Raw genomic sequence first — 15,595 nt, 5'->3', positions numbered from 1 at the left:
AACCTTGCCAACTCCACACATAAAGTTTAATCTCCAATCTAAAGCTGCATGCTTATTTCATTCAGAACAGTAAAACTGTTAACTTTTTGCACTGCTAACTTCATCCTTTAATAAAACATACCAAACTGCTCAATGCTCAATGCACAATTGCCCTTCATTGTGCAGCATTTCCTGCCGCTCTGCCTGTTATTTAGTTGACCTCCCCAGCAGGGGGCAGCAGTGCACAGAACAGATGGAGTGTGAAAGTTGACATTTTAACTAAAACATCAGATTTAATTTGCACATCTGAATACCAAAATCTGAGTCATGCTAGACTGAGAGTGAAGAGGCTTTTAGTGTCTTCTGGATCAGCAAATCTGAAACGGACACACACACACACACACACACACACACACACACACACACACACACACACAATAAGAGTAAATCAGGTCGCAGGTAGATCTGCGTGTGTGTGTCCAGGGACAGGGTGGAGAAGAAAATGACTAGAATACACACAGACACACTTAAAACACAAAGATAGTGTTTGTAAGTTTGATGAACTCACAATCTAGAATTTGTAAGACATTTTTATGCCAGTTAGGATGGAAAATGAGGCCAATGGCATTTTTTATTCAAACAAAACAAAACAAAACAATTTAAATGATGAAAGAAGTGTGATGTACAGCTCTCTAACAGCCTGTTTGACCAGCTTTCTCAAATCTTACCAAAGAAACTTAGAGATGCTGAAAGAATGGCTCTAGAGGAGCTTGACGTCCACCAGGGTCTCGGTTTGGGCTACAAAAGAATTACAGTACCTAAAACAGACATGGGCAGGGATTGCCTAATAAAGAGACATCCATGTTGCATAATATATGAAGTGTATAACTCATACTAAGGGCTAAAAGTCAGGATATCTCAATTTTATCCCAGAAATTCTGTTTCTATACAACTAATTAGCAACAGCATATACAGTACATAGTGAAGGAGACCTCACCACAGGCAGGAGTCTGTGTGTGAAGCCTGGTGTTAGAGTGTTGACGTCCTTTGTACACCCACCACCCTGCTCTACATAAATACAGTGCTCCATTCACTCAAAATTCAATCAAGCCAGTGATTACATTTGCCAACGTTGTAATTAGAAAAACAACTTGTGCTGTATGAACACATATTTCCAAGAGATAGAGCTGACTATTTCGACCTCTGCTGACCATTTATTACTGAGTTAGTGTCCCTCTTTGGAAGTGCAGCATTAAGTCAGTGCTGGTGTTAGGGTTGAGGTTGTCTGTGTGTGTGCTGCTGGGCGTGGCTTCCAGTTCCCTCTCACCTGCCAAAGCAACACCTGTTACCAACCATCTTATCACCTGACCAGTATAAAAGAACTGACTCAACCACCCTGTTCAGTCTCTCAAGAGGTACCTCATGTTGAGACATGTTTTATTTTATTTTTTGGCCTTTTCAAGCTTTATTTGATAGTGACAGCTGAAGAGTGACAGGAATGTGGAGAGAGAGAGATGGGGAATGACATGCGGGAAAGAGCCACAGGTCGGATTCAAACCCTGGGCCACTGCAGCAAGGACTGAGCCTTTGTACATGGGGCGGCTGCTCTACCAACTGAGCTAAACACCGCTCCTGCACTCTGTTTTGTGTGCTTGCCCTGTCTCAGAACTTCTTCCTTCTATATCTGTCATGTCAACCCAGTCTTGTCAACATCTCCAGTTTTTGGTTTTCAACCATCATCAGCCCTCCATCTTTCAGGACATTCCTTCACCACAGACCCCCAGCCAGCCTGCCTTCAAAGATTCTATCTCCAAACACTATTGTAATACAAATATAATTGTAGTTGCAATCCACCATCATCCGGGTTCTGCTCAAGGTTTCTGCCTCTTAAAGGACATTTTTCATTGCCACTGTCACCAAGTGCTTGTTCATGGTGGGAATCTCTGTAAATAATATTTTAAAAAATAGACCTGCTCTGTATGGAAAGAGTCATGAGATGTCGATGGAGATGAAATAGATTTTGGTCTCCTGGCTTGTGTTTGCATACTGTATAACAGGTGGATACCTTTAACCTAAATGGTAATCCTGTTTAACTGATCTTAGTTATTTAGTCTTGGCAATAGTTTCTTTTCTTTTTTTTCTTTTGGCCTTTTCAAGCTTTATTTGATAGAAACAGCTGAAGAGAGAGAGATGGGGAATGACATGCGGGAAAGAGCCACAGGTCGAATTCAAACCCTGGGCTTCTGCAGCAAGGACTGAGCCTTCGTACATGAGGCGACTGCTCTACCAACTGAGCTAAACACCACCCTAGTCTTGGTAATTATTTCTATTAGTAGATCAAATCTCCAGTCATCATCAGTCTAAGATGCTGGAGCACAGTGACAGTCAGACCATCAAACAGGTTGTAAATGAGCCAACAGACTTCAGGGTCTTTGTGGCGATCACATACAGGTCATGTTTGGATACTTCAGGTACTGTTCTTATTCCATCATGTGAAGGATTCATTGCAAATGATCCAGGACAAACTGAAGGCTCTGTGGAGAACTAAAAGATAATTATGTATTTAGATGTTTCTTATTTGAGATGCTTGTTCACTGTATTGTGTGTCACAAATATATATTTTAAAACTGTTGCTTTCTTTTCAGTTTACAGAAACTGTTTTCGATTTCAGAAGTGATTTTTCTTCTGGATTTCTTATGTACTTCTCATTCACTGAAGCGGTTTTTGCCATGTTGTCATAAATTTTTTTTCTGTCTTCTGTAATCATTGTGTATAAGAGTCTCAGCTATTAAGATTGTATTTGGATGAGTGGCTTAGTACTGTAGTCATCATCTGTTTTTTTTTTTTTTTTGTGATTTTAACATCCAGAAAATCGATTTTCATTTAGTTGTATTCCAAAGATAGTTTCAGGCTCTGTTGTTCAAATATTTATATCCACAATCAAGTTCTTCATCAAAACCTTGTTATGTGAAGGATTAAATTAAAGTGAATCTGCGTTTCTTTTTGTTTGCAGCGCTTCTTTTATTTGCAGCAATGGCGGGTCCTGTAGGAATCCAAAGTACTGGCAGTAATCCATCAGGTAAACTGTGCACGCAACACGCACGTACAGTCACCCAAAGATCTGTAGACAGATGGATGATTAAGGACAGTTTCATTCAACCATTGAAATTCTTTTCTAATTATAAGTTATTATTATTATCATTATTATTATTATTATTAAGGCTTTGTGAAGTGAAGTGAACATTTTGAAGACACTGCATACTGGATATCAATCGTTCATTATTATGTTGATAAATAGCATAATCTCTATAGCATGATGTTTCCTTCAAAATATTAATTAGAGCATAACAAAAATATGAATGAAAAAATGCTGAAGCATACAAACATACTTGTAACTTTGGATAACAGCATGTCAATAAACAGCTCTGTCCACAGGACACCACACAGCACGAGAATTGAAAGGAAGTAGTACATTTGAATGTTTTCTCTTCAAAATACTAAGATGAGTTTTGAATTTGTTGAATAAATAACGGCATTAAGGACACCGTGGCTTTCTGAAAGTGTCCACACGGTCTCTGCTGTTTGCTAGTCTCTGTTGTGTTTGTGAAGCCATTAGCCGGTGCATTAAATGTAGCCACGAGCGTTTCTTTGTTTCTCTGTTCCACCAGTGTGAAATATGGCCGACATTAGCAGATATCAAAAAGCAATTTGCTGCATTCACACGGTGGCCAGTTTTGATTTACGCTCTGTAAAGGCCTGCACAGCAGAGAGGAACCATGTCGGCCACACACCAAACAAATAATGCAAAATGTCCAAATCTGTCTTTAGAAACTGTTGACTGACAAATGCTGCAAAATAAAAGGTGAGTAATATCGTCAACGTGTTCCAATCAAAGGTCAAGGCAAAGTTTGATTTTCTGTATAAAAACAGTTTCTGTTTTACATCAGTTGCCAAACACAAGATTGTTAAAATCATACTGTGTTTGATTATGGGGACACTCCTCATATCTGTCCTCTATTCAAGTTAGTTGTTGCTGCAAATATTAGTGGCGACATATAATCATACACAGACTCATAATCAGTCTTCTCACATCAGTAAATCTAATACATCCTTTGGTGTGTTGTCATTTCAGTCTGCTGCCTCTGATGATTAAAATTTTAAAAATGGTCAAATTTATACTTTTTATGATTTTTTTAATGACACTTGTAAATGTTTTTCATGACAATGATAAAGTTTTATGTCTGTTTGATCGGACAATTTAGTCCCTTTTTTTGGTTTATGTTCTCACTTGTCCTCCTTTCACCTACAGATGTGTCCTGGCACTCGCCATGCCGTCATTGTAAATAATAAATCATTCTTAATGTGCTGCCTGGTAAAATAAAGAACAAAAGAAAAACTGTACCCTCACAAAGGGACTCGACATGTCATTTATTGTGGTTTTCAGATTAAGTCAGCAAAATATGTCAACATCTGATTGATTGGCACAAAATGTTACACACAGATGAAATATCCTGCTGACCTCATGAACCAAATTCCTACATCAGCCTCAGTCATACTTTGTTTTGTGCTAATTAGCCATTTTTATTTCACTAAACTAAGACGATGAGCATGGTCAACTTACGTGCCACAAATCAGCATGTCAACTATCAGCATTGTGAGAGTGAGCATTTAGCACAAAGCACTGCACAGCCTCACGGAGCTGCTGTGGCAGAATTTTAAATTGTTTATGCAAACATGCCAACATGCACAGATTCAGGTTCAGGTTCTAAATTCCTGGCTTTGATGAAAGCAACAGAAACATTTATTAAATCATTATCATGCAAAATGAGTTTTTGTCAAATTTATTAAGCTATGAGAATTAAAACCTCTAAAGCCTGTAATTATTCTGCTGGCACTCTCCAGGCTCAAGAAATGGCTGCTGCATTGTCAGTATGTTGTTCATGTCCTCAAGCACTTTTGTTTCATACATTAATGAACCTTGCAGAAAGTTTGTTCATTTCATCTCTCTCTCTCTATTGTCTTCTATTTCTGTCTCAGTGCAGCAGTGTTAAACCTGAAGTACTGTCCTCTGTATCGTGGCCTCCCTTCAGACGAGCTGACATCATAAATAATGATTCTTCTTCTTCCTCTCTCTTTGTTCTCCTTTCCATCTAATCCACTGTGGCTTGCTCACTTTCCATTGCATGGGAATAATTTACCGACACAAACCACTGCTGCTTACCTTTACTACAGGCCAGTAGTGTGGCTGCCCCAGCAGCTTGACGACAGCTGGGATACCGTAGTGCAGCCGCACGGCATTCTGGGCCAGTTCGGCATCCTGGTGGCGGGAGGTGAGGTGACGCAGGGCGCAGACCGCTGGCTCAGCTACATCCTCCTTCTCCCCAGCACGAAGCACGGCATGGATCAACGCCTCTACACCACCGTACTGAGTCACCAGAGTCTGTGAGGTAACACAAGGAGAGGAGAGAGTCTGAATCCTCTGAGATATTTACGGTATGAGAGCCACTAAAGTGGAGAGAAAACAACAATAAATGAATGGTGTGTGTGTGTGTGTGTGTGTGTGTGTGTGTGTGTGGGGCCAGGCCTGAAAGCAAAAGCAGTCAATAGCAATATGATATATTGCTTTTGTAAATTGATTTTCCTCAGGAATGCAGCTTGTCTGAGGTGAATGCAGACAAACTGCAGACTTTTTCATCAACTCAATTCTGAAGCACAAACAAACAAACATATCAAGCAAATATATCAGAGACATGCACAGACTTTATTTTCCTTTGTTACTTTTTAAGGAATTCACAGAAAAAATCATCAGGACACAGGACGATGTGGAACTCAGAACCTTTTATCCTAGACTGTGAATGTTGATGTGTGTCTAGCATCAGCCATTAATATGCATTCAGAAATTAATAACACAGTAAAAAGATGAAAGAGTGTGGGTCTATATAAAGCTTTTAATATGTTTGTCCTGTCATATCTTTGTTAGTCTCTAAATGTTCTGGTCCAGTTAATCTTTTTATGTGAATTACTAAAGAGATCCAGTTAACGCTGTTCTTTTATTTTTATATAAATTGCTGTTGTTTGTTTGTTTACACATTGTCATTACCATTGTGTGTGATACACAACAAATATGACAAAAAACAAACATCAGACATCAATAAATGTGTTTAATAAATAATATATAAATAATATCTGTCAGTCTGTCAGTCATATGACTGACGTTTGAATGAAAGTTTAGTGTGGTTGTGGTTGTTTGTTTGTTTTTCTTCCCTTTAGTGAGTTATTAAATTATGGCTGTATGGACTGAAAATACATATTTTGTTCTTTTACTGAAGTATGTTTTAACACCTGTAGTTTTACATGGGGTTGAGTAATATTTCAGTAATGTAACAGTACTGCACCTTTCAGGTTTCAGTTCTCTTTTCACCACTGATGGTTACCTTGTTGCGTGAGTTATTACAGGTGAGGTTGGACAGGATGCCAGTTGCGCAGGTCAACATGTTGACGTCATCTGAGCCCAGCTGGGTGACCAGTATCTGCAGAAGACCATCTAAACCCTCCTGCAGAGACAGACCAATGGAGACCGACTAAGAGAGAGAACCAGTGAACTCAGGCTTGCATTCATATGCAGCCTCCACACTGCTGGGTTGGTGTGGCAACACAGTCCCCTACAGATAGTGAAACTTCTAATATATATTTCTAATAAATGTAACTAATTTCTTCACATTTGTGTTCACAGGATGAAACACTGGAAATGAGCTAGTAGCCTCATGTGGGCTGAAAAACCTGCAGAGCTTCACAGTTTGATCTGGAGGTACAGCTGTCTGTCCACTGATCGCAGACAGTTCAATCCCTGTTTCCTTTTGTCCACATGTCAAAGTGCCCTTGCATGGTAGATCACATTGGTGTGTGATTCAGTGAATATTCTAAAGCCTCAATATAAAAGCTGTCATTTCCTATTTAAATCATGGTGGAGCTTCTTCTGAGAGCTGAACTAGATTCTGTATGTTCAGTTCTATCAATTAAAAAACATTTCCCCAAACTCCACCTGTTATATCCAAAGCAGCTTTGTATTCTGCAGTTCATTATATCTCAACCTCGGCAGGTGATCCCCTGATTTCTGCCACCAACAGAGAAGATGGTACAGTGATTGTTTTACTATATTTATATTCCTTTCATTGTGGGATATCATCAGCACATCAGCTGTCCTACACAATGTGGTAACACTTGTAGATATACTGTATGGCCCTTGCTCATCCCCCTTTTGGCAAATCAGACATATCAGTTCAGATTCTGTCTGCCTGATGACAGGCAGACCCCAGGCTGATAGACATCACCACATCTCAACACCGGCGCCAACAAGACTGTGTCCTCAGCCCTCTTCTGAAATCCCTATCTGTGCCTCACTGGGTGGCCACCCACACCAATATCAAGTTTGCTGACAATATGACTGTCATCTGTCTGATCACTGGAGGTCAGAGTCCTGGAGTCAACCTCCATCTCAATATCAGCAGAACAAAGGAGCTGATTGTCGACTATGGGAAGTGACAGGGAGAAGGACATGCCTCCATCACCATCAATGGGACTACATTGGAGAGTCAGCAGCTTCAGGTCTTGGTTCACATCAGGACCTGACCTCTACTCACCACCCTGACACCATCACAAAGACACCGAGATGACAGCTCTTCCTCCTCCACAGGCTGAGGAGGCTCAACGTGGACTCAAAGATACTCTGCCCTCAGCCATGAGGCATTGCAGTGGATAAACACTGCTTGGCACATCATCAGAATGGTGTAGAGGTCCTCCATCAGTGCAGGACGAAGGCCAATAGGATCTTTAGAGACCCCAATCACTCGAGCCAAAATCTGTTCTGCTTGCTGCTCTCTGGCAGACGGTACTGCAGCATCTGGTCCCACACCATCAGGCTCAGGAACAGCTTCTTCCCGCAAGCCAGAAGACTCTTGATCTCATCATGACACTTTACCCATGCATGGATATCAATTTACCTTTAAACTACTTATATAACATAATAATGTGTCATATGTCATAAAAACTAGTTACGTACGTTCTAGGCATGTACTGTATTACCTCTGGTGTCTGTTCACTTCTCCTGTGTTTGAATTTCATAGTTCTAAAAATAAAGTATTAAAAAAAATGTTTGAATCAGAATATGGTCTGCGCACATCCCTGCAGTGCCTTGCAGAATTGTCATGTTGCAAGCTGTTCCATATTCACTGTTCCTGGAAGTATCTGGAACTTGCATTCAGTATGCCTCCTGAGCAAATGTAGTTCCAAGATGAAGCAGGGGGATAAGAGTGGAAACAAAAGCAGACCCTTAACAAATGTCACACCTTAATTCATGGGTCATGTTGTGGAAAAGGCAGTGACTGCATAGGAAGTGATGATCCAGAGAGAGGATGTGATAAAATGATGCTTTTCAGGTGCTGTTCAGATCTGACAGCTATCGTTCATTAAGAGGTAATTCATACCTATTCAGTAAAGGCTAAACTTCACTTTGTGCTAAATCATGTAGTCAAGCAGACTCATGCATCATGTCTGCCCATGTCTGTGGCAGTAGTAGTAGTAGTAGCAGCAGTAGTAGTTGTTGGTGAGTCACATACCTGTTTGGTTGCTGCATCTGACAGATTGCGGAGTGTCCACAGACAGTTCTGGATCAGACGCTGACTAGAACCGGTAAGGTGTTGGCCCAAAGCCTGCATACCGCCTGAACAAAGATGAACACAGTTACAGACTGTACAAACACACATGCTGAATGTTCTTCATTAGTGTTCACTGGTGTAACATACCAGCCTCTACAATCGCTGGCTTGTTGCTGGGACAGACCGACAGCACTTTGAGAACACGGCTGGTAGTCCACAGTAGCTTCTCATAGTTGTAGTTCCTCGTGATAAACACTAGACCCTCTGGGCCCCCATTGGCTAAGATGATCAGCTGACAAGACACAGGAAGTAGGTGGTGTAAGTCTTTTTTAAATGAGTGGACACAGCAACAACCTGTGACCTAATGTCAGGTCCTCTCCTCACTTTGCTCTCCTGGTTGCCGTAGGACAACAGCTGCAGACAGTCAGTGGTGATGGCCAGGAACTTGGGGTTACTTTTTTTCAGTAAGGGAACCATCCTCTGCAGGCCATCAGCAAGACGCACCGCCATCTTGGCCCCCTCTTGGTGCAGAAGCAGGTTGTGGAGGGTGGTGATGGCATAAAATAAGACTGATTCCACTGGTGAACTGCATGAGGAAGAGAGATAAACAGGAAGAGAGAGAGGAAGAATTCAGACAGTTCATAAAATGAACTAATATAGAGAGACATTATGCGATGCATGACATTCAATGACCTCTGTGACCCACCAGTCTCATTCTACACAAGTTTGTGGGGCATGGTGTGAAGAAGTGTTGCTTGTTCAGTGTTCATAAACTTGGAAATGTCAGTACCCGGTGAAGCAATCACTGAGACATTAGTATGAATCTGCAACCTTTGAACTTACAAAACCAACCACCTCAGAAAAATCAAGTGTTTTGTGGATATAAATGCAATCCAAAGAAAACTATGCCACGTTATCTTTTAACTCTCGGCTCTCTTGCTGCAGTTTTTCTGTTCTAATCACTGAAATATCTCAGAGGCCATATGATTGATATTTGTGGTGTAGTGTAAAATGTCTAAACAACTACTTGATGAACTGCTGAACTGATGATGGGTGGTAAAACGTAATACTGTACCTGTTGAACATCAGCATGTTGCTACTGTCACTGTGAGCATGCAGATGTTAGCAAGTTTGTTTGTTTTGTAGTTGCCCGTGTCATGTGCGCCTATTTTATTCAAGACAGCTGTCTGCACACACCACATGACTGTCCATGCCATATGCATGTAAGTTGGTGTTCTCGCACACATTTGAGAGGCAACATGTGCACCATGCCAGCATGGAGATCTGACATGTGCTCAAAAACACTGAAAAACAATGCTGGGGAAAAACTCTAGAATGATGTCATGTCTTATTGCCATAGTCTGTCACACTGAAGAACAAAACCTTGCTTTCTGTGGCCACAATCCCACCCTACATGAACCAAATAATGTGAACTTTCAAGAACTGGTCGAGCTACTGACCCAGTGATGAGCAAACACATCAGACCAGCACAAAAAAAAGAGATTGCTGACCACTAATTCTACAACATGAGGATACTTCTTGGAGACACTGGGAGCGATACTTGACAAATTAGAATTTGATGATAGAATGCATTGATGCTGCACATAGACAGCTCTCCATGTCACTGTCCAGCACATCAGGTGCAGGCCTAACACACATCTCCTTGAAGCATATGAAGAAATTAGGATTGTATATCTCAAGCCTATGATAACTGGAAAATTACAGAGTGCAACATATTGAAAAAAAAAGTACTGTTCATGCAAAGCACTAACCGCTAATTAAAACTAATTATTAGATGCTACAACATCAACAGTGGAGTCTGTGAGCAAGTAGGTTGCAACATCTATCCACAATATTCAGCTCAGCTTCACAGGGGGAATGTTCCACAGATGAACCTTGAGGCCAGATCCAACACGTGATTGGAGTGCTGCATTGGAAATGTCAAAGTTCTGCTCTACCTGCATCCAGATAATGGCAGTGCACTCCTCTCATTGGTCGATCATGCCACAGAAAAACGTGCAAAGTGTGTCTTTCATGCTGCTCTCTGTGTTAGATGTTGCTCCCATATAAAGGTACTGAAACACTGGCAGGTTATGGTCCATTTCTCTCAACAGCTCACTTGATGTAGCAATCTGCTATCACAGGAGGTTATCATATTTTGTTTTTTCACTCACACCCATCCCTGTCTCAGACACCTCCATTCATTCTTTTTATATATATATATATATATATTGAGCATGCTAAAGTCCAGGATAAAGTGGTGTCTGAGCTGTCTGCTGTCTGTCTTCTTTGTTTTTCGTGATACTTTTTCATTTCTAAGAGTTCCTTGGAGTATTTCTCGCTGCAGCAGAAAATCTCAAACCCCGACTGACTTCAGGGCTTCAGGACAATCAGGGCTCAGGTAACTCCTGTAAATCTGTGAGAAACATATTGTGTTTCCTTATTTCTTTTCTTTATTCTTCTTGCCACTGACTTGAGCTGATTATATGAACCTGATGTGAATATTATTTTGTTGTGGGGATTTACCGATGATGCAGACCAGATTTCAGGATTTTCTGAGGAACTATTTTCTTTATTGTTAAACAATAAATACACATTGAACAGGTCCAACATACATAAATATTTTGTTTTATTATTCACTGTGCCTGAGTCCTTGAAAACGTTAAATATTGACTCACAAACCTGACAAAAATACTGTTGGGCATACCGTTACAATGAAAACAGGGCTGCTGTACTGAGCCTATGATGAGTTATATAATATATGATGACCTATAGACCATGAAGTATTGATGTAGATTACTGCCAATACTTTAAGTTCATTTAGCTGATAATACATTTTCAATGTAATTTTACATTGTGGTATCAGTACTTTTACTGAAAGAAGGAAGTTACTTCTGTTATTATGTGACACTGAAGCTACAACAGCAGATACTCCCTTGATGACCGTCATCTTTGTATCATGTACAACATTTTACATGCGGTGCATCATGTCAGCATGTGTCACAGCACGAGGTGAAATATGTTCTGAAATCCATCAGTCAATTCCTCAAGGTCTATCATCGACACAAACAGACACTAGAGACAGAAATCAAGAGATGTGGATGCTTACTGCACAAATCTCAAAATGTAGTTTGGCCATTGCAAGCATCAACAGGCACGTTTGCCTTCATTTATGGAAGAAAGGAAATGAAAAAGTGTCACACTCACACATATCTGTGTAAACATGGAGAGAACACAATGTGGATGTGGATGCTGAGGAACTTTGTGTGAGGTGTCAGTCACTGCCGTGCCTGTCAAAAAGACAAATGACCCACAGATTCTTGGCTAGATCGACACCAACAATTAGCTGTAGTTGAAGTGCACTGTCTCTAAACATGGCTCTCTGACTTCTGGTGACTGTCTGTTCCTGCAGAAGTTTCTCATGCCTAAAGCTCATCAGAATTCATCTGAGGTCAGCCATGCTCCAGGAGCGTCTGTCAGCTCCTGCTCAGATTCAATTATGCGTGAGGTAACCAGATCGGCAAGATCAAACTTATTAGAGCGTTCTCAACACTCAAGCACAGACTACCTCAGATTGAATCAACAGCAAGTCCTTTAACACATTTTAGCTGAAATAAAGTTAGTGATAACAATATTATTGAGAAAGTACTTATTTCTATAAGCAGCAGCCCACTTATTCTTTTCCAGTAAATACTCTCCTTGACTACCTCTGTCTGTCGCTCTTCTTTTCACACCGCAGTGAGCTGTTCATGGTGACTACCTGCAGGTCCAGACACTGTTCATTTTCAAAGAAAATATGGCATTGCTTTGTTGTTCATGTTGTTTAGTTGTTACATGCAGACATGTTTTTATTCAGTATAGAACAGACTACAGCACAAATGGGAGTTTCAGTTATTAGTGTATGTTTTATTGTATGTATATAATATCATATAATATTCACATACTGCATTTGAGATGAAGTCCATTATTGTTGCAAACCAGCGTGAATTCTCGATTTTTTGTTCTCTATTATGTTTGGGGGGTGTCTTAGAACTCGTTCAGCAGGCATTGATGTTGGAGGTGGGGGGTTGTCTGGGCTTGTGTTAGCTTCAAGTGTTAGCAGCAGTCTGAGTTTTGTTCTATAGCTGTCTCGTCTTTCTTTTTGAATTTCAGATGTTGTAAATGATTCACCCATGGTGATCTCCTACTATTCAAACAATAGACTGGATTTAAAGAATCATGCTGACCTCAGAGCTCTGATGCAGGTCGAGCTCAAATAGTCATTTTTTGTATGGATTTTATTTGAATGACTGTCTTTAGCACCAGAAACAGTAAAGCTGTTTTTACAGGCTGCTAACCAAGCTTCAAGTAACCACTGAAGTATCTGACCATGCAGTGGGTCTAGTTTCATATGAAACATGGTCATAAAGTTGGTTCTGTATGGGTTCTTGCTTTGTGTGTGCTTTATCACAGCCAGCTTATTACAATGATGCACTTCCTCAGAGCCACTATGCTTCAGTGCTGTGATATTATTTCCATTTTAACATTTGAAAATTGATTACATAACATCTGTAAGCTGACACACGTATCCAGTGCACCTCCTGCTGAAAATATCTACCACAGTATGTCGTAGTAAAATATTTTATTGGAGGAGAAACATGAGTATTCTGACATTAATACCCATTTCCTGTGTCTAACCGGATTACCACCCAGTACCACACACACAGACACACACACACACACACACACACACACACACACACACAGGTTTCATTATGCAGGAGGTTGCAGAGGGTGACAGTGTCAAAGAACAAAACCAAAGCTGCTGAAAAAATAAAAGGCAGGGAGATGGAGTGCAGAGGTGAAGAGGGACGGAGAGAACAAAGCTGCATGTTGATCCAATAAATGGAAGTCACGCACCAAACAGGCTGCTTACTGTGATGCTCCTTCAGTTTTAACTTTTTCATTCAATTTTCTTTTATTTTCTGTGTGAATTAAGCTCCAAAATCAATTATGCGTGTGAATTATCCTCCTCTGTTAAGCCTCAATGTGGGGGATTAACTGGCAGCCATGCCTGGGGGCTGGAAGGGTCTCGGGTTTGGTGCTAAAATTGAAGGCTAGCCTGTTAGCGTCACCTACTGCAGTTTTCAGTTGCCATATTGGAAATGGAAATTTTCCACTGGGTCATTACATCACAATGTGAAAAGCTTTGAAATCTATTGAACTTGCAGTTCCAGTTTGTTAATCAGTATAACAATAAATTGTTGATACCATGCACGTCCTGGAGAGGTCACTCATAATGATGAACCTTTAGAATAACCACATAAACCTGCAGCTCTTCTCTGCTTTAATTTAGCATAGTATGTATCCTCGATGAATAAATATGACAACTATGTCATCCACTAAATCTATTTTTGATGAGAAAACTGCACAAAATCTGCAAAATAATCTTTTATTTTAATGAAATTCAGTCCTATTTATGTATTATTAAATGATTCGCTGCAGTTATTACATTTAATGCTACACCAATAATGTAATAACCAGCCAGGTTATTACCTTATTGGCTCAAAAACTTTATTACATTATTGCCATGTTATGGACACAATTATTACATTATTGGCAGGTATTACATTACTGGTTGCTACAGGCTGTCTTAACAGTTCCATGTGAAATTGTTTTGTTCATTTACTGGTTGTTTGATACTTGTATGTGTATATACATATACATACACACACACACACACACACACCCCACCCACACACACACTATATATATATTATAAAATAAGTAATAGCATGCCGTTCAGGAAATTAAACCTTTGAATATATGGAGTGAACCTTGAATATATGGAATGAAACCTTGAATATATTGAATTAAACTTTGAATATATGGAGTGAACCTTGAATATATTGAATGAAGTCTGAATATATTGAATGAAGTCTGAATATATGGAATGAAACTTCACTGACGTCAGACTTCACGGCAGTGCCTGCAGCCATCTTGTGTAACAGTCTGTAAAAGCGAATGACAATGAGTCAGGCCGCCTGCAATCTAGTTGCAGCGATATTAAGCAATGAGGACATGGTAAATACACTGGCGAATGCATGCCAAAATCCTACCGATACTTCTGACGAAGAAGGTCGCTCAATTTTTAACCGTGGCAGGCCTACAACAGGCATAAAGTTTCGCCATAATGTCATTATGCATTTGTCTGTCTGTCCATAGTCCGCTGTGTGAGTAACATGCCCAGTGCTGACAATGTGTTGCGGATCATAAAATACGTTCAATACTAAACTAAATATTCACCCTGAGGTCTGTGAATGTGGATGATTCTTATTGTATCTAAATATATGAAGAGCTTCTCTTTCAGTTCATGAAATCCCTGTAGCCGCAGCAGCTTCTCCAGTCCCGGAGAAGTGCCGTGTCAGAGAGCAGTGCCATTACGCACGGCCATTCACTGTGTTTTACCTTCATCACCTGAAAACGTTATTTAAGCTAACCATACAGTGTCTTGGATCCTTTCTTGTGTACGGGTGGAGATTGGAGATTGGGGGGTTGGAGCCGGGAACGAGGGAGGTGGAAAGCGTGGAGGGGTTTAGGCTGGGGTAGGCGGGTGCGGTAGCCGGATGGCGAGGAGGGCGAATAGCTGGAGTCTGCAGGCAGAGAATTTAGGTCAATACTCAGAAAAATCTCAAAAGGCAATTTCTCAAGGAGCCTGGGTGATCTACCGCGCGCAGTGACAATCTGGCAGTGAGCAGCAGGAGGCCAGCCTCTAAATACTGCTTGAATAGATGATGATCTGATGCAGGTGTGTGCAGTCAGCTCCGCAGCAAACCACACCCATGCCTTCAAAGAGAGCACAAAGGCCAACCCCCAGCCTAAACACACCACAGTTTCATTCAATATATTTAAAGTTTCATTCAATATATTCAAAGGTTTAATTTCCTGAACGACATGCCATAATATATATATATGAATCCTGT

At 40.5% G+C, this 15,595-nt stretch overlaps 1 protein-coding gene across 1 annotated transcript in view; it reads right to left on the bottom strand.

Annotated features, from left to right (window-relative positions):
• Positions 1-15,595, bottom strand: part of jupb (junction plakoglobin b) — a 139,472-nt gene that overhangs the window by 22,505 nt on the left and 101,372 nt on the right. Inside the window, exons 6-10 of the mRNA XM_027285407.1 lie at positions 9,018-9,219; positions 8,781-8,925; positions 8,595-8,698; positions 6,414-6,533; positions 5,201-5,419 (exon numbers count right to left, since the gene is read on the bottom strand). Of these exons, the coding sequence (XP_027141208.1) occupies positions 5,201-5,419; positions 6,414-6,533; positions 8,595-8,698; positions 8,781-8,925; positions 9,018-9,219 (790 nt within the window). The remainder of the gene's footprint in view (positions 1-5,200; positions 5,420-6,413; positions 6,534-8,594; positions 8,699-8,780; positions 8,926-9,017; positions 9,220-15,595) is intronic.

This window comes from Larimichthys crocea, chromosome XII (assembly GCF_000972845.2).
Source record: "Larimichthys crocea isolate SSNF chromosome XII, L_crocea_2.0, whole genome shotgun sequence".
In the NCBI taxonomy this organism is placed as follows: domain Eukaryota; kingdom Metazoa; phylum Chordata; class Actinopteri; family Sciaenidae; genus Larimichthys; species Larimichthys crocea.
Note: the sequence above shows the minus strand (reverse complement) of the source record. Positions and strands in the feature narration are given on the sequence as shown.